The sequence below is a fragment of the Eschscholzia californica genome, unplaced genomic scaffold (assembly GCF_041429995.1).
Source record: "Eschscholzia californica isolate CP2 unplaced genomic scaffold, dmEscCali1.0.p SCAF_4, whole genome shotgun sequence".
Lineage (NCBI taxonomy): Eukaryota > Viridiplantae > Streptophyta > Magnoliopsida > Ranunculales > Papaveraceae > Eschscholzia > Eschscholzia californica.
This window is the reverse complement of record NW_028238461.1, coordinates 32,880,384-32,905,418: the sequence shown is the minus strand read 5'-3', so window position 1 is coordinate 32,905,418 and position 25,035 is coordinate 32,880,384. Positions and strand designations below refer to the sequence as shown.

At 37.7% G+C, this 25,035-nt stretch overlaps 1 protein-coding gene and 1 long non-coding RNA gene across 4 annotated transcripts; both read right to left on the bottom strand.

The window, feature by feature from the left end:
- Positions 1–14: 14 nt before the first annotated feature.
- On the bottom strand, positions 15–7,600 carry LOC147544186 (benzoyl-CoA reductase subunit C, putative (DUF630 and DUF632)). Of its 3 annotated transcripts, none has more exons than XM_086672935.1 (6): positions 7,065–7,600; positions 5,883–6,972; positions 4,626–4,810; positions 2,498–2,721; positions 1,269–1,599; positions 15–786 (listed from the first exon to the last, which is right to left on the bottom strand). In XM_086672935.1, the coding sequence occupies exons 2-6, from the start codon at positions 6,910–6,912 to the stop codon at positions 346–348; spliced, it is 2,211 nt and encodes a 736-aa protein (XP_086529061.1). In that variant the 5' UTR covers positions 6,913–6,972; positions 7,065–7,600; the 3' UTR covers positions 15–345. The 3 variants fall into 3 exon arrangements, with proteins under 3 accessions (XP_086529061.1, XP_086529062.1, XP_086529063.1); XM_086672936.1 differs by having other exon boundaries at positions 5,883–6,984; positions 7,065–7,567; XM_086672937.1 differs by having other exon boundaries at positions 5,883–6,695; positions 7,065–7,490.
- A 5,000-nt stretch (positions 7,601–12,600) lies between these two features.
- Positions 12,601–17,206, bottom strand: LOC147544185 (uncharacterized). Its single transcript, XR_015224005.1, has 2 exons — positions 13,934–17,206; positions 12,601–13,045 (listed from the first exon to the last, which is right to left on the bottom strand). It is a non-coding gene; the product is annotated as an uncharacterized LOC147544185 (long non-coding RNA).
- Positions 17,207–25,035: the final 7,829 nt, after the last annotated feature.

Sequence of the window (25,035 nt, the reverse complement as noted above, 5' to 3'; positions counted from 1 at the left end):
AAACAGAATACAAATTGATCAAATTCAAATGCATAATATGACCATGTGCAAAAGCTCAAATCATTTAACCAATATAAGAGCCCTCAATTCAATCTTTATACAAGTGTTTTACGATTATCTTTGTTCTGACTGGTACAATTGATCCGTGGTAATCCTGAACATTTTTTCTGTTGTAGTTATAATTATTATAAGCACAATTTTGACTGGAGATACGGAGTTCTCGAACTGCAGTTAGAACACAAGAACATGGTAGAAGATTTACCCCCCAGCGTTATACCGTATCTTGATATCAAAAGCTCTTACTCAAATATCCCCGATCTAATTGAGATCAACATTCATCCACTCTTAAGTTACAAGATCAACATCGTCAGGAATTTCTGATTGAGTGTGGCCATGGATGGCCTCCAATGTATGTAAACAAACATTTGAGAATCCTGCCAATGCTTGGAACACATTTGGAAGACTAGTTTGTAAGTTGTTAAGGGTCATTGCCCGACTCACCGTAACAGAATGCAAATACTTAGCTTTCTCTTCATCAACTTTTCTCTTGAATGCCTCAATTCTCGCACGTTTGACTACTAATGGATGATTAGGACTCAAGCTAGAACCCATCTCTGCTGTTGAGTTGCAATCGAATTTTTTCTCCATTTCGGTTAAGGTGTTTAATTCCTTCTCCAACCTTCTATTGAGCCGGTCCGACTTCTTCTGCAGAATACGTTCTTCGGTTTGTTGCAAGACTATGGAGTGAATAACAGACATAAATGTTTTGATAGCTTCAGCAGCTACCTGTGAACAAGATTTATAAACACCACATCTAACCGTGAGTATTTCCAGGCAAAAGACAACCAACAGGAATAAATCGGCTACATTCAAGACGAATCAAAAAAATATTTCGGCTTTATACTGGGCGAAGATCCCAACTCCCACGAGTCATTGAAAATTTTCCTCTTCTTCTTGGTATTGATGTTGAAATTTCCTCATCATATCTCATAAAATGCTAAAAGCCTCTTTCCCTGTAAGAGGCTAAGGTATGGATTCAATGTCTTTGAATATTTCCATACATAGATGTGTAAATGACAAGATGCAACATAAATAAATACTAAGAAAAACAAAGAAGATGAGCTAATGTGGGGACGATTATTTCAGGCAGTGGCAAGTCCCCTTCACTGCATACTAAATGTTGAAATCCAGCTCATCTAATAGGCGAGGACGCGATACTAAAGAAATTGTTACAACAGAAAACAAAAGGAGTTGTGGCTGAAAATTACCTTTTCTGGTAACTTATCAAGAGAAATCTGCCATTCTTCACAAAGGATTCGGAGGGTAGATGTGCAGTTAATTTGTGGCTGATCCTCGCCAAGGTATTCGGCAAGTTGGACCCACCGGCTCAGAACACACACATAAGCACGCTGAGATTTTATTAAGTTACAAAAGTTATTGTGCCAGGCATTTACTTCGGTTTCTAGTTGGATTGTGTATTTCTGATGGTAGTCGGTGGTTGGTTCTGTGCTTGGATAATTGCTGATACGGTTGACTTGCTCGGCAATATTGTTCTGAACTTGATGACACTCATACATTGTTCTCCACATACGCGTCAACCTGCAATAGGAACCAGTATATTAAACTGTAAGCAGGATAAAGAGATGACCCTCTCATTTTCAAGATATTTACTAAATAATTTCATTATGAATTTTAGATTAATCACAAGATTTACAACAAGATTGACTGGATTACTGGAAACCCTCCAAGGGTTCAGTTTTACAGCGACACTACCAATTGGAAAGCTGAGCTGTTTAAAAATCGAGCCGGAGCAAGCGACCCTTATAAATCCTAATTCCGTTCGGATAATATTTTTATACCATTCTCATTCCTTTTTATACCATTCTCATTCCATTTATTAAACAGGACACTCAACCATCCCGCTAAGAGTGGGGCAGGAAAGGACAACGGGTTGACCCAAAATATCACTGTTAATAAGCATAGTTTTATTTATGAAAGGAACCATTTTTGCACTTACAGGCTTCCTATATCATGTCAAACATGATAGTTGATTGTTGAGTTTTGCAATGTCTATGCATCAGCTCTGATTATCATACAAGTATTCACTTCGAGGCTTTGAGATAAAAATGTATTTATAGGACTCATAAGAGTGCCAATAACTATGGATAGCAAATCAAAGAAGCTACTTGAATTTTATAAAAACAAGTAACACAAGAAATAAGCTAGACTCCATAAAGAAGCCAAGATCGATCGTGAGACACACGTCCCAACAAAGTTGCTAGCAACAAGTAGGACAACACAAGAGATGTGTAGCTCGACCAAATAAGTCAAATACTTTTATGGAAAAATAGATGTATTAAACATAGAAGTATGCAGAAATAATGATCTCTCTACAGTCAAGAAGGCCTAGAATCCAAGATGGCAAGATAATTAATAACACGAACAAAGAGAAGCTGAACGTAAAGTAATTAGCATAAACACCCATGTGTTAAGTTACCTCAAGGACAGCTCGAGCAGTTGAGGGTGTAACTCTTCATCTCTTAGCTTCAATATCGACACGCATGTTTTACCTATTGAGTGCTGCAAGTAACTTAAGTTAGATTCCAAGCTCTCAATACTTGATCGAATCTCCTCAGTCCTAAGTAAATCATGATCTCCAACTTCTTGTTTTTGCAGCAACAAGGTTTTCCTCTCGTACTCTAATTTGGTGATTTCTTCCTCCTGCATTACAATACTCATGACAAATAAATAAGCAACGGATACTTTTCAGATGCAACTAAGAAAGCAACATACTGGCAACCGCTATTTGGTGGTATTGGCATATATTAGACCTGGACTTTTATGCAATAGTAACTCATTATAACTCCTTTTAGCATGTTAAGCGATAAGCAATCCTAGGCCAAATTAACCTAGTCGGAACATGGAAGTGTTTCTATCACATCCAGATATTGCAACATCTAATACAAGTGGTGTCGCTACCTAAAATAATTCATGTAAAACAAAGCTTGAGTGGTTATGAAAACTGACGCTTAAAGACACTAGTCTAGAGCTATCTAACTGGCAAATCCTTACTACACCTCTACTTGTCAGCAAGATTGATGTGAAGCAGAATATGGCAGCACAGGCCAAGTCGAGAGAGGGCCCAAGCCAAGCTCACCAACTATCTACCAAGCAGACAACCAATTGCAAATTCCTTTCTTTGTGTGTGTGGGTCTCTTGTATTTGCTGCTAGATTTTATGCAGGGCAAAGGCATATAGGGATTTGTGGAGGCACGTGTCCCCACAAACCCCCATGATACATGCAGTAAAGTGTAGAATATGCCTGTATACACACATGTAACAAATGGATGTAGACATATTTAAATATATATATAACAAATAGTGTGAATATATATGTAGTACATGCATATATTTGTTTTTTATTTGATTTAATTAGGTACATATATCGTACACGTTGGTATGTATTCATGAGAAGTAGGCCGGATATTAATATATGTGGATACAATTTCATCTGCAGATCATCTTCATACAAAATGGCACTATTATAAAAATTTCATCTGCTTTAGTTGAAATGCTTTTCCAATTTACAGGATTCTATTTTAGGATTAGATTTGACTTCCTTTCGTTTATGGATTTGTTGAGCTAAGTTTCCTTTTCATTTAATTTACAAGTTCTACAAGTATTAGGAGTTAGAATGAGAAAAGGTAACAAAATCTCCTTTAAGCACATATCTAGCCAAATTGGGTAAGTGGGGCCAAGACAAGCAAAGTTTGAATTTATTTATTTTCTTTGTTCTCCTCTATTTCGTTTTCAGCAATGCTTCAAAATGATGAGGCCTAGCTCAAATTTTTTAACTTTTATAAGACCGTAAGACTACTTGAATCTAGTTGAGGTTCCAACTTTTTTTCAAGTTCATACAAGTTATTTCACGGTTTATTACGACTTATTCAGGTACTTTTTTGGGAAAATTTGATTTTCACGAAACCCACATTGAAGCTTCTGCCAACATGTTCACATCAAAGAAGAAGAAATGGGATATCTGATTCTGTTAGTTTGGTGCTTGCATGAAATTCGAAGATGAAATTAAAAGTTGAAAGTCTTTACATGGCATGTCTCTAATCTGTACAGTTATTTTAGATTTCAGTTACTTACCAGGAGGCAGGCATTTAACTTTTAGTTCAGTATTCTATTTAAATACCAGTTTTTGAAACATAAATAATATATGAATTATGAAATATAAAACTTTACTCGTTTTCCCCAAATTCTGTTTGAAACATATTGTTTCATAGAAATATTTCATTACTTCAACGAAAATATAAATCCAAAAGGAAGCTTCTTGAATTTCCAGATGTTTGAGTGCAAAAGATTAACGGGATATTCATTTGAGTGGAAGTATGTCAAAAGCACAATGGAAACTTCAAGTGAAGCTAAACTGCCTAGCAACCACAGTCAAAGCACAACCAGAACCACAAAAGTAACAGATCAGTACACTATGGTGCTCCGTCTACCACATATTTATTAAAGAATGAGAAGGAATGAAGGATAGCCACAGTAACACAGTCAAACAGTAACTATTTATCTAGTCTGTGTTCTTGAACTATTTAGTTAGGTGTTAGATCAGGTACCTTAATTTCCTTGTAGAGCCTCTCCTCCTCGGCACTAAGTTTTTCTAAAGTGGTGCAATGAGCCCCGGGTCCACAAGGTTCATTAGAGTCGTCTGACTCAACAGCATCCCTGCTCGACTGAAGTGACTTTGATGACCAACTCCAAGATAGTGCACTAAAGACCTTTGCAGACTTGAAGCTCTTTCCTGCAAAATGAGTTACATAATCCCTGTAAACTCGACAACAAGACAGATATATATATATATAATGGAAAATCAAAAATATCTGGTCCATCAGGACATCTACCAAAGCATACTCATACCAGTACAAAAGATCCATATGAAGGAACCCCACAGACATATGCCAAAGATGGTAGCACTGCGAAAAATCATGTGGTTATGACCAACCTGCCACACCCAGTCGCTCAAGTAAAAAAGGAAAAACTAAAATTGAACGAAGTCGACCAAGAAGCAGTCTTTGCTTCGGTTATAATAGATCTAGACTCTAGATGGAAAACATAAAAAGTGAATATGTTTGCCCTGGCATCTGCACACACATGGTGCACTATGATCCCTAAATATGCTATGATTCATGTTGTTTAACATTTTATCATCTAAAATTACTAACATTTTCAGCCAGTTAAACATCCACGTATAATGTAATGTTCAAGTGGTTTAGTAACGAAAAACAACACCGCTATGAAAGTTGCCAAGAGAACAATACAAGGTAGCACAACAAAGAATATAGCTTAATCATCAACATCAGGTTATAGATGATCCAACAAACTGTGAAAAGAAAATGATCTAACCAACAATTTGGACAAAACACCACACATTTTTTATGTAACTTAACGATTAACCTCATTATCTAATGTGATTACCCTCCAACCATAACAAAGACTTTGCAATGATCCGTTTAACCCGCACCCAACATCCAACAAATGTTGTTTCTTCAAACACCACTACATAATAATCTAACAGAGAAAAGAAACCACACTTCTCGAAGACGACAATATCATATCAATATGATCCAAAGGTTTCAAACATGAAACTACCCCAAAACAAAAATATCATCACCATTATCCCAAAATGAAATTAGCGGTCCTATGTAAGCCTCCCTTTCATCCAAAAATGTGATCTACCAGCTCCCGGAGACTGAGAGCAAGTTAATGAATCATATAGCTTTTATACGGAATTATAGCTAGCAATCAACAGGTTAACACTAAAAGTCAAGAAATAATATCAAAGATAGATTTAGAAAGTTAGAAATGATAATTACTTTGGCTTTCCTCTAAATCATGGTGAAGAGAATCGCCTCTTTTAATTTCTAGAAGAACAGCTACTTCCCTCCCTGAATCATAGGCTTTAAGGAAATAATCATCTATCTCCCTAACGATTCCGAGCAATGTAAAACTTCTTCTTCGACTTACTAATGCCTCATCCACAGTGTCTCTTGTGTTCCCACTCGTCACAGAAGAATTATCATCAGTTAATTCTACCACCAAATGCTTTTCAGGTAGAGAATTCAAAACAAAATCATCTTCGACTTCCTCATCTTTCTGTTCACTAACTTCTCCCTTTCCCTCTTCTTCTTCCTCAAATTCTGTTTTGGCCTCCTCCCAATCTTCATCCTCGACCTTCTGAATAACAGATCCATTCTTCTTTCGTCTAACAGGAGAACCCGAAGAAGAAGAAGAAGAAGAAGATATAGGAGCGACGAACGGATCCCAAGATTCCCAAGAAGAGCCAGGTGGCGGTGGTGGTGGTGGTAGTGAATATTTACTTATCACAGATTTGCCTTTTGATCGCTCATCGGACACTTGACCTACTTGCTCCTCATCATCATCATCGCTACTGTTTTCTTCTTCTTCTTCTTCATCCGTCATTTCAAGTTCAGCTCCTCTTCTATGCTCCTGCATCACTTGAACTAGTCTTTCCTTGTTAGCATAAACCCGTATAAAGGACTCATCGGAAACTTCCCTGCGATCTTCTCTTCGATCGGGACTAAAAGGAGGAGGAGGTGGAGGAGGAAGGAGAGGCGGCGGTGGTGGTGATGGTGGAGGTAGAGAAGACGAAGGTGATGATGGTACTACTACATCAAAAGAAGAAGAAACATCAAGCTCTTTAGATTCAGCTTCTGCAAATTGACGCAGTGTTGCTCCTGTATTCTTAAGTGATTTCAAATAAGCAATTTGAGCAGAAGCAAATTCACCACGAAGAATCACTAATTGTTTAATTAATCTCTTTCTCTCTCTACATCTCTGTACTCTTTCTTCATTATCGATCTTCTTTGAAGCAACACAACCCATTAAAAATCCAAGAAATTCTTACTCCTTTTAACAAAGAAGATCAATAATCTTCATGCATCACTGAAAATTTTACTAGTTTCAATAAACAAATCATGTATTTGTTCTTATCTGTTTCAGAAAAGAAAAATGAAAGAAAAGAAGGATTCTGATACCTGATTCTGACAATTGAGTTACTTAAATACTGCAAAAAAAAATAAAGAACTGGAAATTTGCACTTGTTTTGTACTGATGATTCTTCTTCTTGTTCTTCCTTGTCTCTTTTTAGTGGTAGAGAGAGAAAGATAAAGAGAAGAGGGGAAAGGGAAACACAGTAGTCAAGTTTGTGCCCTAGAAAGGATTGAAACAAAAAGGGGAGAGAAATAATGTATGAGCTCGAATATCAAGATAGTGGTAAGTGGAATTTGTGTAGGAGTAGTATATTACTAGGCTATGAAATTATGAATAATGATAAAAGAAGTGAAAACAGCGACCAACTAACTATCAATTTTTTTCAACAAAAAAAAAACCAACTATCAATTTCTTTATTTCTCTCTCTCTCGCTCAAACTTCATGTTTCCACTTTTAAAAAATGAATTCACAAGAGATTTCTAACATCAGACGAGATAAAGCGAAGTTTGGACCTTGGACGACATCAACAGTTATGACCCACCAATTCACTCATTTTTGTCTGGGTAACCCATGTTACTGTACGATTTCAAGGCCAAATGTGTTTTTTTTCTAAGCGAACCTATCATTGATTTACACAAAAAAAGAAGGCCAGCGCTTTGGGGAAAGCTAAATAGTTTCCGGGGGGGTGAAGACTTGGTAAAAAATTGGTCAATTTTGTTTGACAATTTTATTTAGGGGGAAAGCAAAATAGCTTCTCCACCTCAGCTCTCTCTCTCCACCTCACTTCTCTCCCTCCACCTCACTTCTCTCCCTCCACCTCATCTTCTCTCTCCACCTCATCTTCTCTCTCTTCTCCGATAGGTCGTCGGCCGAAAAAATTTCTGGCCGGCGAATTTTTTTTTCTCTCACATCTCTCTCTCTCTAAACTCCGGCGAAGGGGGTTTCCCTTCGCCGGAGTTCCGGTCTGTTGAAGAACAGACCAGTCCGGTCTGTTGATCTGGTCTGTTCTTCAACAGACCGGAACTCCGGCGAAGGGAAACCCCCTTCGCCGGAGTTTAGAGAGAGAGAGATGTGAGAGAAAAATAAAATAAAAAAAAAAAAATTCATGGTCGCCGGAGAGAGAAGATGAGGTGGAGAGAGGTGAGGTGAGGTGGAGGGAGGTGAGGGGGAGAGTTTTTTATTTTGAACCATATTCCCCATAAAATATGCTTCCCCGGAAATTTTTCAAATTTTTGCATATTCCCTTTAAAATTTCACACCCCGGAAACTATTTAGCTTTCCCCAAAGCGCTGGCCAAAAAGAATGAATTTGTTACACATTGATGAAATTTATGGGACTTTAGAAATGACTCACATAATTCTATGTATTAAAACAGGTCAGTCGGTTATATAAAGTATAAGTCGTTCATTTTTTTTGGGAGTTTGATAGAGATCGCATCTGATGGTCGATAGAAAATCCTCTTTTTATAATTCGAATCAAGTGATGTAGAGGAATTGGTCGAGAAATACATGGATAAATAGAAGCAGACAAATACAAAGGTGACAGATAAAAACGGCCAAAATCGAAGATACGGGTGTCGAAATTAGACGAAATTTTGAGGGATGGTGCGAAATAGCGTTCCGGTCATTCGTTGTCGCCTTGCCACAACGGAGCCACTTTGAGGGGCAAGTTCCATCGTTTAGGGCCTCAAAACGGAATTTTACTAGTTTTTTTCTATTTTTGGAATTGTTATCAGTTTAGGATTACTACTATTCTAGTATTTTATATTATAAGGAGTTGCTATTGGAGTTTGACCAAGATTAGGAAACCCTAGGTCTATATAAAGAGGGTTTAGAAGTTGTTTCAGTCATTCATTCAATCAATAAAATTCAGTATTTTAGTATTCTTGTTATCAATTTCGGTTCTATAGTCTTAAACGGAGTTCTAAGGCTTTTATCAGTTTTTTCGCTGCGTCATCAAGACCGAAGAATATTAGCGTCAATAATTAAGTTCTAACTTCTTGAAACTACCATTAGACTTATACCGTCATTTGTATTAGATATTATCAGATATGTCAGCTTCTAACAAATTAACCGCAAGGCTATTGTTGGTCTTTACTAGATACCTAACAATTATGGGAGGAGATCGTGGCAGGAAGAGAAAATCAGTTGCAATCTAAACTACGGAAATCACTTCCCCTCACCCGAACACATATTTTTCTCCACTAAATATGGTTTTATTTCTCTCTCCTTCTCTCCTCTTCTCTGCAACTTGCTCTATTAATTTAGAATTTGATGTATGAAGATTACTAATATAATTGAAGTTGATAAGAATTTCAGAATGTTACGATGTTAACCAAGGTCTTGGCACAGAAACGCCCCATGACAACGACCCAGCCGTTTCCGTGGCGGTCCCAGTCGTTGTTGTGCCGGGTCATGGCTAACGGGTCAGCTGTTGCCAAACGTAACAAAAGAAAGCACTAAATAATTTTCAAGTCAAACGTTGTGATTTTTGTTTAAACTTTAGAATCTATGTTTATTTTATTAGTTAATAATTTTATTAACTATTAATTTTATCAATTAACAACTACTTTCAACAAAATAACAATAATGTTTTGTAGATTAAGTACCCGTTTCTAACGGGTTAAAGTGTCGTGGCGTGGCGTGGTTGACGGGTCTGGGAGCTTAAAATCCCAGACCTGCCACGCCCCGCTTGATCCGTGACAGGTCGACACGACACGACATGCGACGTTCCGTGCCCTGTCGTGTTGCCTTATAAACGGGTTGTGCCGGTGCGTTTCCGTGCCAACACGACCCGTTGGCCACCACTACTTTTAGATAGATGTTTCTTCGCTTACTGTAATTATATAGGTGTGGATGTTATTTTCGGAAGTCTTGAGTCATTGCTCGTTTTTTCTTTATTCTTGAAAATGTATGACAATTTTAAACGAAAAAAAAATTTGAGATCGAGTTTCCAACAGATGAGTCTTAAAATTGCATGGCATGTACATAAAGATACAAATAGAGGCCTTGTGGTCGAGGTCATCCATATTTGCATGATTATTGTATATTAATACGGTGTGAAAAATCTACGCTATATCATGATGGAGAATCCTAATTATGGACTTCTTTGATTTCTGATGATGTTTTAGCACATTCCTCATGCACGTAGCGGATACTGATAAGAACTGCACATTTTTTTCAATACGAAATTGGCTATTTCATGATTAAAAAAGGCCTCGGCTTTGGGGAATAAAGAAAAATCTACGGGGAATAAATTCTCCAGGGAATCCATGTTTTTTTGTGAAATCTCTAGGGAATATTTTTTTATGGGGACCACAATTTTTTTTATACCTTACACCTCTTTCTTCTTCCCCTCTTCTTTCTTCTTCTCCGGAAAAAAAAAACTTATTCATCTCATCTTTTTTCCTTCTCTATCACTTCTCTTACTTATCTTCCCCAAATCTCAAATACATACTAACCTTATTTCTCTAAAATCAACAACAAAGTTAGAGAGATAAAGAGGAAAAAAATATTCTAAACCCTAGAAATCATCAAACAAAATATTTTGAAGTTCTTAATACATCTTCCATGGGATGTCCAAAGCAAGTTTCTTCCTCCGTTAATACTCCCCAAGATAAACACATTATAAACCCTAAAAATCAATTAATTTTGAAACCCTAAAACATATTCACTTCTAAACATATTAGGTTGTTCTCCTATGTTTTTAGGGTTTAGTAATTAGAAGAAAACAAAGCTTTGAAAAATAAGATGAAGAAATTTGGAAAGAGTTTAGGGTTTAGAACCCTAGAAAGATTTTGCTTAAATTTATAAAAGTTATTTCTAAATTCGTTTATAGGATCTTCTAAAACTTTAGTTTTGTTTAACTCTAAAATTGGGAGCCTTATAACAACAAATAGATTGAAAAAAGTCAATCTTGGTTGACCAATTTTGTAGAGAATTTTTATTCCCCCGAGATTTTTTTTTATTCCCCAAAGCCGCGACCTTAAAAAATGTTGAAAGTTGCTTTTCCACCACTAATTGGTATGTATATGCTAACAAAATATTATTCTTTTCTTAACAGGAAACTGGATGTACAGCTGAAATTTTCGGACCTTCCCATGTTTAGTTGCGACCTAAAATCAGGGAATTCTAAACGGTTAGCATTCATATTGAATGACAATGTTTCTTCTGTTAATCTTTTGCTTTTACCGACTTCGTAGTTTCATCAGTTGGAATAAGTAAACAAACCCATCCACACAAACTTTCGAGGCTTGTGAAATAACAAGCGTCTTTTTCGAGGGAAATTATTAATTGAATTATAATTCAGTCTGGACTGTTCCCTTCTTAAGCCCTAGAAAGGATTGAAATAGGAGGTGAGAGAAATAACGGGTATTTAGCGATACCCCCTGATCCCTAATGTCCAATTAGGGATACTCCTTTTTTAATTGGATATTAGGGATACCCCGTTTTTTGGACTTGAAAGTACATAACTACCCTTGTTCTTATTGTTTTTTTATCTCTTATACCTCTTCGATGTTATGCTTATCAACTTATTTTCGTTTCTCATAGTTTTTTTTTTGTTAACCATTTTTTTAATTTACCAACAACATTTATCGAAAATTTAAAATTGATAAATCATAACAAATGGAAATTGAGATTATGAATCGAAGAAAAAATAAAAAAGTTCAAATGAAATTACTCAATGAACTTGCAAATGAGATAGCAAAATTCTTAAAACGAGCGAAATTAGAGTGTCATGTTAGTCTTGAATTTATAAACTAGATAGAAAAATTCACGAGAATACTAAAGTTAGGGTGTTATGTCGGTCGTAGTGATATGAAAGGGAAGAAAAGAAAATACAATATGTCGGTCGTTGTGATTTATCAATTTTAAATTTTCGATAAATGTTGTTGGAATTAAAAAAAGATAGATAAGAGAAAAAAAAATTATGAGAAACGAAAATAAGTTGATAAGCATAACATCGAAGAGGTATAAGATATCAAAGAAGAAGAAAAAGAAACAATAATAATAAGAGTAGATTTGTACTTTTAAGTACAAAAAAGGGGGTATTCCTAATATCCAATTAAAAAAGGAGGTATCCCTAATTGGACATTAGGGATGAGGGGGTATCGCTAAATACCCCGAGAAATAATGAATGAGCTCAAATATCAAGATAATGGTAAGTAGAATTTGTGTAGTAGTGCTGTAGTAGTGTTTTACTATACTATGAAATTATGAATAGTGATAAAAGAAGTGAAAACAGCGACCAACTAAATATCAATTTCTTTATCTCTCTCCTCTCTCGCTTAAACTTCATGTTTTGATCTTTACAAAAATGACTTTATCCAAGACTTCTAACATCCGACGAGATAAAGCAAGCTTGGACACCTTGGACGACAACAACAGTTATGACCCCACCAATTCACTCATTTTTGTCTTTTTATTTTGTTAAGAAAACTCAATTTTGTCTTGGTAAGGCATGTTTTTTTTTTTTTGAATAAAGCTTTCAATAAATAGGAGAATAAGGTTTCTTACAAAGAAATAGTCCAACGGACCAAAAAATAAAGAAAAGGAAGAAACCAAATGACACCATAAGTTAGCTGAAAGGACGGAAGTTACCACTTCCATCTATAGGCGTTGAATTGCTAATTGCGCCAGTTTATGTGCCACAACGTTAGATTGACGAGGGCAAAACTGTAATTCCACCTGAGATTGAGTAACCCTAATACGTAAGGGTCGGTCTCTCCCACCAAACGCCAAGGGATTTCGTGAGAGCCATCCGATAAGAGTTCAACCATTGTCTTGGAATCTCCTTCAAGGATATAAATACCCACACCGAAGTCTTCCATTAAGTCTAACCCTAACTCAAAGCTTCGCATCTCACTATGGAGAGCTGAGATCGCCGGAAATCTAGTGAATTTAGTCCCTAAACATACTCCTTCACTGTCTCTAGCAATGGCTCCTGCCGCCGCCGATGGAGGATTAAAAGCTCCATCAACATTTATCTTGATCTTTGCTTGTGGAGGTGGTAACCAAAAGTTATCCTGCATGTTAGGTAAAACAGAAGATGAAGGAAGAGAAGGGAAACTAGAACAAACCTCTTGATTCACCATCCACCAGCATTTCATTAAGTCAGGAGGTTTGTTGAAGATCATGTCGTTTCTTGCTTTCCACCAGATCCAAATCAGATGAGTATATAATATCCATTCTAATGATCTACTACCTTCGTTATTTAGTATCTTTTTAAGGTTTGAAATAGGATCATCAGTAAGAGATAAACGCATGTTGTTGTTAGTCATCATGATGAAACCTTTAAACTTAGGGCACGAACCGAATATATGCATGATAGTTTCGACATTATTAGTAGTACAGAGCTTAAATAAAGGAATAATTGATTGATTATACTTACTAATGTTGCCTAATGTAGCTATCCTATTGTGAATAAGTTTCCAAAGAAACTGTTGGATTCTAGGGTTCATGTTAGGATTCTTCCAAAACTTAGACCAAGGAAAATCAATAATATGATTTGGTAAAATAGGTCTAACTCTGATTTGTTGATAACAAGATTTACTTGTGCAACGACCATGTTCAGTAGCAGTCCAGATAAGTTTATCATGAGAAACATTTGGATCTGGTTTTATAGTTAGTATTAACAGAGTTAGGATCAAAGTATGTTTGGAGTTTATTGTAGTCCCAATCTGAGTTATCTAGATTTCTTAGGTGTCTGACCTTAGAGATCTCACTAGGGAGATCTTGAATAAGCACTGGTTTTTTATGAGGTAAGTCTAAAAGCCAAGGGTCAGATACAATGTCAACAGTACTGCCATCTCCTATAGACCAAATAATGTTTTTCGAGATTAAATCTCTAGAATGGAGGATGGCTTTCCAAAAAAGGGTGGAATGATTAGGAATATCAATGGACCAAAATGTACCTGACTTTATGTATTTAGAATTGAGTAGTTGTACCCATTTTGATGTTGGTTCTGATAGAAACCTCCATGTCATCTTAGCAATTAGAGAATCGTTGACCTCTGAAAGGGATCGAATCCCTAGACCACCATTCTTCTTGGCTGAGCATATAATATTCCAATTAATAAAGTGTCGAATGACCCCACCAGAAGCATCTTTCCACTTGTTCCAATTGTTGAATAGTTGTCTTGGGTAATTTTTGATGACTGAAAGTATATGTACCATAAGCTCCCAAAATTGACTTAATTAATACCGTTTTTCCTGCCTGAGATGTAAGCTTGTTCTTCCAATCTGATAGAGTATTTTGAAATTTTTCTGTTAACCAGGAGTAACAGGTGAATTCTATTACCAGGCTTAAGAAGGAAGGAACCCAAATATTTCGCTTGATTGGTCATTACAGGAGCTAGAAGGGAACTGGTGAATTGGGATCGAACTGTGGAAGGAACTCTTTTCCCAAAGTAAATGGAGGATGTTTCAAAATTAACCCTCTGACCAGAGAAGTTAGAGTAGGTATCGAGAATCTCCATGATGATGTTTAGTTGAGTAGAATTTGCTCTCCCAAGTAGAATTAGATCGTCCGCAAAAAGTAAGTGGGAGATAGTAGGACTATTTTTGTTTATCTTGTAACCACTACAAACTATTTGCTTCATAATAAGAAATGAGAAGAGTGAGCGACTGAGAGACTAGAAGGAACAGGTAGGGGGATGAAGGACATCCCTGCCTGATACCCCTAGAAGCAATAATACTCCCATGAAGCGAACCATTTAGTTGAATGGTGAACTGAGGAGTGGAAATACATGACATAATCTGATGGAGAATAGTACCTGAGAAACCAATGAATTGGAGGACTTGTTTTAAGAAGTCCCAATGCACCCTATCATAGGCCTTGGCCATATCTATCTTTAGCGAAAACCCTCCATTTCTTGCCTTCGAATTGTGCATCGAGTGGATGATTTCTTGTGTCATGACAATATTATCCATTATTTGTCTGGATGGGACAAAGGCATTCTGAGTCCACCTAATACATTGATCCAAATAGGGGATAATTCTGTTCGCCAAGATTTTCGTGATGAATTTATAGATTGAGTTGCACAATGAGATTGGCCTGAAATCCGTGGTCATACTCGGTTGTCTGATTTTAGGAATTAGGGCTATGGTAGTGTTGTTTATGGCTGGGTCTATCTGTCCTGAGGTAAAGACGGCTTGGATATAAGAAACATGATCTGACCCGATAACATCCAACAATGTTGATAGAAATGAACAGGTAAACCATCTGGTCCCAGGCTTTTGATAGCACCCATCTTCATAACTACTCCCTTAATTTCTTCATAATCTGGCACCCGAGAGATGTAGCCCATTTCAGTGTCCGAAATCACATGGTATGCATTTAGAATCTCAATCGGAGTTGGGGTCACTGACTCTGCTGTGAATAAATTCTGAAAAAAATGAAACCAATTCATTAGTTATTTCTTGTTCATTAGTAGAAACAATACCATTCGATAATTGTAATTGGGTGATTTTATTTTTCTGACGACGATTTGACATCGACCTATGAAAGGCCTTAGTATTACGGTCTCCATTATGAGTCCAGTTTTGTTTCGTTCTCTGTTCAAGCTTAGTACGATGAACTTCCTCCAAATAAAGGAGTTGTTCTTGGATCTCACTTTCAATGACAAGAGATTCATCCGTCGGGGGGAAGGACTGGATATCTAGTAATCGCTTCCTGAGTATTTTGAGTCGATTAGAAAGAACTCCAAAAGCCTTTTTACTCCAAAAAGAAAGAGTATTTTTGACTTGACAGACTCTGTCATGGAAAGGGCCTGTACTCTGATGCACCCGAAAAGGTTGCACACCCAAGCGGAGGTATCAAGTAGTAACCGGTAAAACCATAGTCGATCCAAGGATAGGTTGGTAGTCCGGTTATCGGGAAAGTTTAGCCCACCGGTCTACGAGTCACTCTCTATCTTAGACTGAAAAGAAAAGGTGTCAATTTGGGTTTTTGATTGGTTTATAAGAAATAAAGAAACGTAAAGTAATACTAAACTATCTAAGTGAGAGATGTGATAGAAAAGTCGGGCAACAACAAGAAGTCGGGAGGCAAACAAATGAGAGAAATGTCGAGAATCCGTTGTGATTTCCCTACAACTATGTGCGGTCCAATCGAATGGATTGATGTAAACCTAGTCTCGATTCCTAAGGTGGATGTTCATAAGCACTACGTATGTCCGGAGATAATACTTAGTCAAACAAACTTCCTAAACAATTAAAACCGAATCATCGAAAATGTTGCCTAATCGATTAACTATGCGAAGTACTTGATAAGACACATGAAAAACGATTGAAACAAGTAATCGAAATAAGAGAGTTCGATTCATTATCAAAATTATTAAATCATAACACGTACACAATCACAATTTCATCACAATTTCATCATAGACTTCAACACAAGACCTAAGCATTCATGGTTATAATTAATATACGAAAGGAAATAGAATTAGTCATGGAGTTGGTTTAGGAATCCCCCTTTTCAATGTAAGTTTGAGGCTAGAGTTGATGGTGTAATTTGGTACTTAAGTGCAGTTTTGATATCCTCTGAGCAGAAAGTGAGAGTCCCCTTAACAGTGTGATTTTTAGCTCCCCTTAGCACAATTTGACTTCCCCACAACAGAATATCATCTTCTTTATCTTAAACTAAAACCACCATGGAAGCTTGAACTAAGCTTTCTCTCACTAGAAATCAACAACCAAACATCTAAGAAACCACAAGGAGTTCAAGACAAAGGACTGCCGACCAATAACCCTAGGTTTCCGGCAAAAGAAATGGCCGGAAAAACTAGAACCAAGTCCGGCCAAGTAAGCTGAAAATTCCGACCAAAGGTGGAGTTGCTGCTGTCTCGTGATACTAAGCTACTACCCGTGAAGACCCGAGCTATTTGCAGTTGTCCCGAGCCTTTGAGAAGAAATCCCGAGCTGCTTTGCAGCTTTCACGAGCAACCCTTGGTGAAATCCGAGCTGCTTCTTCTCGGTTCTAGCTTATGAAGTACCGAGTTGTTTTTGCTCGTGTAACCTGAGGTGAGGAGTTGCTGTTCCGGCGAGCTTATCCTTCCCGAACTTCTGTTCCTTCTTGTGCCAGCCAAAGCTTTGGCCGGTCTACCTTTCCCGGCCAAGCTTTGGCCAGAATACTCACCCTCTCTGTTTCTCTCTCTACCCCAAGTCTCCTCAACCAAAAACCCCCAGGTTAGATCATTTCTTTTCTTTATTTCAACTACTAAACCTAAGTCATAAGGGTTGCCTCTAAAGTTCTTGTTGGCATTCTTCTTTTGGACTCTTCAGTTTTGGTGGGCTTTGAGTCTTCACTTGGAAAATAAGGGGTGCTTTCATCTCCTTCTCAAAGACTTCTCTTTCTTTTGTTGCGGTGCCCAAACCCAAAATACTAAAGCTCACAAAACAGGAGTGCTTGTAAAATCTCCAACTAATAATCTTTATTCAAGGGGGCTCATAGAATTCCTCTTGTTTCCTTTCTCTTCTTTGGGTTTCTTCTTGGACTTGGGCTTGGATCTTGGCTTCATTTAAAATCCAAGGGGGTGCCTTCAGTTTCTTTGCCAATCTAATTTCAAGACAAAACCTCGGCTTCTTTCATTCATATCTTGTCCGTCCGAACTCCAAATTGACTTCCGTTTTCACCACCGGACTCGCCATTGGTCCCACTTGTCATTAAACACTGATTTTTACAAATGACCAAAGTACCCCTCATACATAAAGACCAAAATATTCTTGATCTATCGATTTCAGCCGCGTGAGATGAAAAGTGATAATTTGCTCCTTTTATTCCTAATCAAACGCCATGCTCCAAATAAAGTACCTAACAATAAAAACACATAAATAATTAGAAATAAAACTGAAAAGGAACCAACTCATTAAAGTTAAGTGACCTAAATGTGGCATTTTCACGCCACATCATACTCTCCTCCCATCCTTTTTGTAAAGTGTCAAAGAAATGATCATGCTTAGACCAAAAAGTCTCATATCTAGAGATAGTATTCATGACTTGCCCTTCTACATGTAATTTTTATAAAATAGGTGCGTGGTCACTATTATATTTGGGGAGATGAAAGAGGCCGGAATAAGGATGGTCCATCAACCAAGAGTAGGAACAAAGGGTCCTGTCCAAACGTTCCCGGGTTAAATGAATGGACGATCTGTTATTAGTCCAAGTAAAAGCCGGGCCGTTAAAGCCTATATCAATGAGACCAGACTGGGAAATGAAGGCATTGAAATGCTGGGTAAAAGGAGTATAAGAACTCCCTCCCTATTTTTCTGTGGGGGAAGCAATATTGTTCAGATCCCCAATACAACAGACAGGGTTATTATTATTAGTAATACGAGCCAAAAGATCATTCCAGAAAGTGAGACGGTCGCTCACCCGGGGGGGACCGTAGATACAGAACATATCCCAAGTAGGGTTATTATTGAAACCAGAAATAGTTATATGAATTAAATTACGAGAAGCAAAGTTAATATTAATAGACATATCATCAGTCCAATATAAGACAAGGCCACCACTACGACCTTGAGAAAATACAGGAAAATAATTATTTAAACCGAAATGAGCAAGAAGAGGAATATTGTTGTTAGAGGAAATACGAGTCTCGGATAAGAAAACCAAAGAGGGTTTAATAGACCCTAGGAACTGATTCAAGGTAGTCCTTGTCGGGGTGTTCCCTAATCCCCGACAATTCCAAGCTAGGCAACTCATGGTGCTTTCGGCATTACGAGTGTTGTTGCCCTTTCAGTAGAGGAATCAGAAATACTTAATCTGAAAGTTCTTTTGAAACTTCGTCAATTACGATCCTGCGAGATCAGATTCGAAATGTCAGCATTGTCATTAGAAGTGCTGTTAATTTCCATTAAAATGCTTGGTAAGGCATGTTACTATCTGATTTTACGGCCCAAATATGTTTTTCCTTTAATTTTGGAAGGGAACGACGTATCATCAATTTCCACAAAAAAAAATGAAGAATCTATTCACTGCCGGAGCATCCTTGTGGCCAGGTTTTTTTAGGAGAGAGAAGCTCTGCAATGACGTCAGCAGCCCCTCCCCTTTTCACCTTCAGAAACCACGCATAGGTTCTCAAACCCTAATAGATGCCGCCGTCAACACATTCAACTCCAAATTCTTGCTTTTACTGATCATCTTTGTCATCAACCGAGCCTCCACGACCCCTTTATCTCAAATAATCCACCAACCACCTCACCAATACTCAGCTTTCTAGCTTTGTTTCATCATTAAGATCGACAACACCTCAACATGCGCGTCAAAGCTCTCCTAGAAGGCAACTCGAACATTGGTCATTAATCATCTCAAAGGTAATTCACTCTGGATCTTCGCATTGTCCCGAGAAGTGCAGTGGACACGCAATCAGATCTTCAGCAGTTAAGTCTCTTCCACTTCTCTCTTTTCTCCTTTTTATCTTTTAATTTTGTCTTTTTTCAGTTCTCCTCTTTTCTCTCTCTGGTTTTTCTTGGTTTTCTTCTTCTCGTTTGGTCTTCTCTCTCTCTCTAGTATGTCAACAGTCATTTCCGGTGAGTAGACATTTCTGGTGGGTGACACTCTCACCAATCCCTTTGCATGCATGGAGTTCATTTTATTTTGTTTCATCTTCTCCTCTCTTATTCACCAGGCCTTTATATATTACCACAACACTTCTCCACTGTCTATACGCATATCCTTTCATCAACCCCCTTCTAATCCTCTCATGGCTACTCACTTTGCCATATCCTCTTGAAGGAGTTGAAGGAGATGTCCTTCGACCAAGGTGACAATGCGAACAATTTGTCGAATAGGATAATTGATGTGGAAGATCATCAAGTCCGATTGATTTAGGGATCGTAGAGTTGTAGCTAGAGACCAACTACGATCGTCGAATTACGAAGTAATTCGCGGCTAACTTCGATCGGATCCTACAACGGGTTACACATAAGAGTGTCAAATTGATCTAGGATATGACTAGTGGGAGTGAGATATAATCATGGGAGTATCCCATAAACATATCTCATAGGCCTAAAAAGGAATTAGGCAAAGATAGTACAAAAAGGCCAAAAACAGGGTTTTTGGGCCTTAGCCGATTCGGGCACTTTTAGGGCTCAGATTGGGCTGATTTTTGGAGGGACGTTTCCTTATGTTATGAAAATTAAATCTGCCAATTTTTGCTGGGTTTGGACGTCATCTCCTTAGGTAATTGAGAAAATACCAATAGTTGCTATTTTCGACTATTTCCCTAAATCTTATTCTAAAGGGTGTTTTGGGAAACCTAAAAGGAGGTGGATTCTTATTAGGGTTCTATATAAACACTCTTAGGGCAGAGAATAAGGTGTGGAATTTCTCTCTAAGCTTTCTTACTCTACCACATCAAGTAGAGAGGAGAAAGTGAGCTGATTCCCATTCACTATCTATCTAGTCAAAGAAGAAGGTGTTCTTCTATCCAACCACCATTGGTGTGCTAGCTATACAACAAGGTGGGAGATCAAATTGATTGCTCGTGTCCCAAGTAGAGGAGCTACACTTGAAGCTCTTGGTCTTCTTCAATCAATTCAACTAGTTCGAGGGGAAAGCGATTAAGGTAATCTACTATCTCCGTTAGTTTAATTACTAGTTTTGCATGTGATCCTGGGAATACTAGTGTAGACATTAGATGTCTTATTTCCGCTATAAACACTAGTAGAAGGGTGTAAATCCCAACAGTGGTATCAGAGCCTCTTGCAATGAACTAGTTTTTGCTAAGAATCGAACTAGTTCATATTAGATATGATTAATAGTTTGATAAATTGAATTTATAAAAGTATTTTAAAAGTGTTTTAAAATTATTTAAACTCGCAATTTGATATTATTGAATGGGACTCAATGAATTTCAAATTGAGAATCAAATTGATGATTAAAAGTCTCAATTTGATTGAATTTCAAACTAATCCATGCTTGATTAAGTTGATAGTTATATTTAAAAAGGTTTTAAACATAAAATTTGATTAATTTTGAATTGGATTCAAAGATTTTTCAAATTGATTTCAAAATTGTTCTTTGGAAAATTTCAAAAACCTAGATTTTGATCCAAAATTGGTTTGATTAAGAGTTGTTTTTAAGTTTTGGAAACTTTTGAAAAACAAAATTTGGAATTTAGAAGTGTTCTAAAAGAAGTGTTTTGAGTTTTAGGAAACTCTCAAAACAAAATTTGGAAAATTTTAAAAGTTTCTACAAGTTTTGTAAAATTTTAGAAGTGTTCTAAAAGATTTCAAAATTTAGAAAGAGTTTTAAAATTGGAAGTTAGCAAATAAGATTTGCACAAAAAAAAAAAATTTTTTTTTGGAAACTAGGGTTTTAGAAACCCTAGTGTCCGGCCAGGAAGCTTCCTGGCCGGACAGAAGCTGCTGGTCGCGTCCAGAGCAGTTGCTGAGACACATCCAGGAGACGCGTCCAGCAGCTGCAACCAGATTGCCACTGGTCGCGTCTAGGACGCGTCCAGAGCAGCTGGGACGCGTCTTGGAGACGCGTCCAGGTCGAGTCTAGGACTCGACCACCAGCTGTAATGGAAGCATCTGGACGCGTCTTGGAGACGCGTCCAGAGCAGCTCGGAAGCGTCTAGGACGCGACCAGAAGCTGCACTGGTAGCTTCCTGGACGCGTCTGAGACGCGTCCAGAGCTCTCGACCAGACGCGTCTGGGAGGTTCTGGGTGTCTCGGACTAGTCCGAGACACCTAGTGCTGGTCCGGTCCAGCACCAGACACGTCTAGGACGCGTCTGGTACATGGACTAGCGTCCTGGCTCCTGCCAGGACGAGACCAGGCCTTGATAGGCCTCGGCCAGAACATGCCGGCCCTATGGGCCGTGCTATGTCCGGACCTTGTCCGAGCCCTTTTGTGGGCTTGGGCCGGGACTTGTCTAGGACTTGTCCCGGGCTTTTTCGAGGCTTTTCGGACCACAAAAAGGGACCATCATTCGAGTGGGAGTTTTTGCCAAAATTTCTTCCGATTCCAACCAAATAATTCCAAAATCAATCCGGGCCATCCAAGGGCCCAAAACGGATTTCTCTTTAAATTTATTTATGAAATCATTAAGAATCGAACCAATATTTTTTCCGAAATTGACCCGGGCTTTCTCGAGCCCAAAACGGAGTTTTTCTTAAAAGTTGATTTTAGAAATCATAAAAGATAAAATCTGAACGCACCATTAGTTGAATTCTTCGAATTTAGACTTAAGGTCCGTAATGTGACGTGTGATGTCAACAAAAGTATCTCCCAAGATAATCATACATATATAATTCTTAGCCTTGATATATTATATGATTGCATGTGATGAGAATGCGGGAAACTAGTATGGCCATAGATTTATTTCTTTATTCTTGTTTTAAGCACGGATGGGTGCATGCTTTGTAATTAATTTTAACTTCAAGTTTATACGATCTGCGAATCGTTAGAGTCTTGTAATTAGAGTTTAAGGGTCTATAAGTCCATTGAAGAAACTCGAGGATGAAATTCAAAGTCGAGTGGGAGAAATCAATGGAGGTTCAAAGATGGCGATCTAAGACGAACCAAAAGGCGAAACAAGAAGAAAACCAAAGGAGATTATATCTTCTAGGTTAGGGGCCATACTAGGATCCATATCTGCTTGATTTACTTTCTCGCGCGCATTTACTTACCTTTTACGCTTTATGTCGTGGGTGTTAGTTAGGCTAAATAGTTCACTATAACAAACGCCAGACTAGCGTAAAAGTCCCCAAAACGTAATCTTGAGTAATCGCCTATCCAGATTAAGACACTCGTTGCGCCCTTGTTCGAGGAAGGTGGGTCGGCCTTCGCAGAGTACCTCCTCTACCTTGGGACAATGCGGGTAGGTCTATAGAAGAGGCCTACACGTCTAAATGGTTCTACTCAACGAGATCAGCAAGAGAGTCTTGGATACTCGAGGCAAAAGGATAGATTAGTCATTCATTAATGAAATCTATCAACCAAGAGTCATAAGGTATGATCAGTGAAGTAGTTCACTCACCCGGAACGACGGAGTCAAAGGGTAGGGCCTTCGTCCGCTTTACTCCGAAGAACTGGGGTCTTGGAATCACTTATTCAATCGGGGACGATTTTTATTGAATAATGTGGGAAAACTAAGTTTTTCAAAAACGATAACGAGTTTTAAAACTTTGCCATTTCTTTATGTAGAATTAAGATGACACATGAAAACAGTTTCAACATTGAATCACACCTAAGGGAGGTGCTGATCAACTTCCTAGAATGAAAAAATCAGAGAATAGTTCTCAGATTCAAAAAGGAAAACGTCTAGAATACCCAGTCCCAATGTTGACTCATACTAGATAAGGTCAAAAGCCATTTGCAAGCAATCATATAACATTCTCTTTGGAAGAGTAATGGATGCTAGCACGACCATTGAGACAAACTGAGGAAATAGTTCCTACAGAAGTCATAAATGGAGAGGCACGAGACCTCCATGGCAATCTGAAAGTCATCCTAATGGAAGACAACAGAATACATCTATCACCCAATTCAATATTGATTGAACAAAGATTGATAAAGACCTTAGATGAGTCACTCAGGTTGTTACAAACAAACTGAGCAGAACATACGGGAATATCCAGTCTAAGAAAGGTTCTTGAGATTTGGTACAAAGAATCTAAGAAAGAGATCTTGAGATTCAAAAGGGCAAAAGGATCAGTCAAGTGAGACAAACATTTGATCAAAGAAAAGCAGTTGCCGAGTACATGATCAAGAGTATTCCTCATTACTGTGAATGTTTCTAAAACAATGGCTAGACCATTTAAAAGGAAACTACCTTTAGCACCTGGAGGACAAAAGGAATGGAATTATGAATTCCGGTTCCGTATCCTTGCTAACAAAGTTAAAAACAAGTATCGTAAAATTCTTTCATCAGGTATTTAAGACCAGATGAGCGGCTCAGTGGGAGCTTAAGGGAATTACATACTTGACTAAAAGAAGTAAAGATCCAAGAGGGAGCAGAAGCAGTAATGCTAGGGATGCTGAAAGGGATCAAAGTCTTCTTTTAGACACTGATCTAGCTTAGAACTTAATAGTGATTATTTTGTTTTTCTAGAAACATACGATGTTTTAAACCAGTGGTAAAATTAACTGAAGGTTAACATTGATAATGGCTAAAATCAAGAGATTCAAACTCATTAAACTTCAGCATTGTCAATTAGGTCTTAAGGACTAAATTGACAAAGTCACCCTTTTCAAAAGGCATAGAGACTGGTAATCTATTAGGACTCATACAGTGTTATGCAGACCTATAAGTTTACTTGCAGAAGCTAACGAGAGAAACTTCAAATACGTACTCTGACAACTTCATGAAGTATGGAAACGTACAAATCATAAAGTATAAGTCGGAATGTTTGAAAGGTTCAAACAAAGTACAAACCGAAGTAAAAGAATCATTTTGACAAGAGAGTTTAAGTCATCCGAGTAGATTGGAGTGATAAAAACTTGAGTCAAATACTAAATAACCATCAAAGGAGTTGAGAAAACGTTTCCCAACTCGCTCCATGGAACACATCTGAGGGATGGTGGATTCAGTGGGAGTAATCGAACATTGCTATGCATAATTCGATCAAAGATGGGTTTAAGCCAGTCTTCCGAATATTTTGGGACATATTCTATAAACGATTGTTTTCACACTTACCAAAGTCCGTCTAACAGCTAAGCTTGTAAAAGCATTACAAAATTAGCTAATATCTGACGCAATTTCTTTTTGAAAGAAATTTGGGCTTCTTCCATAACCAATCAAGAGAACAAAGTGTTTGTTGCTCATGATAGTATTCTTCTAATAATTAGCACACCTAGTAGTCTGGGAGAAAACACTAATTATTACAAGAATAAGTGGGAGAAAAGTACAAGTCGATTTAATTCGATCATGAGAAAAATCATGGAGGGTCATGAAGAACAATCATGAAACTTGTACAAGACGATTAAATTCGACCAAGAGCAACAAACTGCGACTCCTTGGAAAAGGAAAGGTTAAAGATATGATCTTGTAAACCCACCGCAC

Bases quoted from the DNA above. Each gene is read 5' to 3' on its own strand.
- LOC147544186 (XM_086672935.1), bottom strand. From the start codon at position 6,912: ATGGGTTGTGTTGCTTCAAAGAAGATCGATAATGAAGAAAGAGTACAG. The intron at 4,811-5,882 runs GTAATTATCATT...CTCATTTTGCAG, and splicing joins TGATTTAGAGGAAAGCCAAA to GAAAGAGCTTCAAGTCTGCA. The intron at 1,600-2,497 runs GTAACTTAACAC...TTCCTATTGCAG, and splicing joins CTGCTCGAGCTGTCCTTGAG to GTTGACGCGTATGTGGAGAA.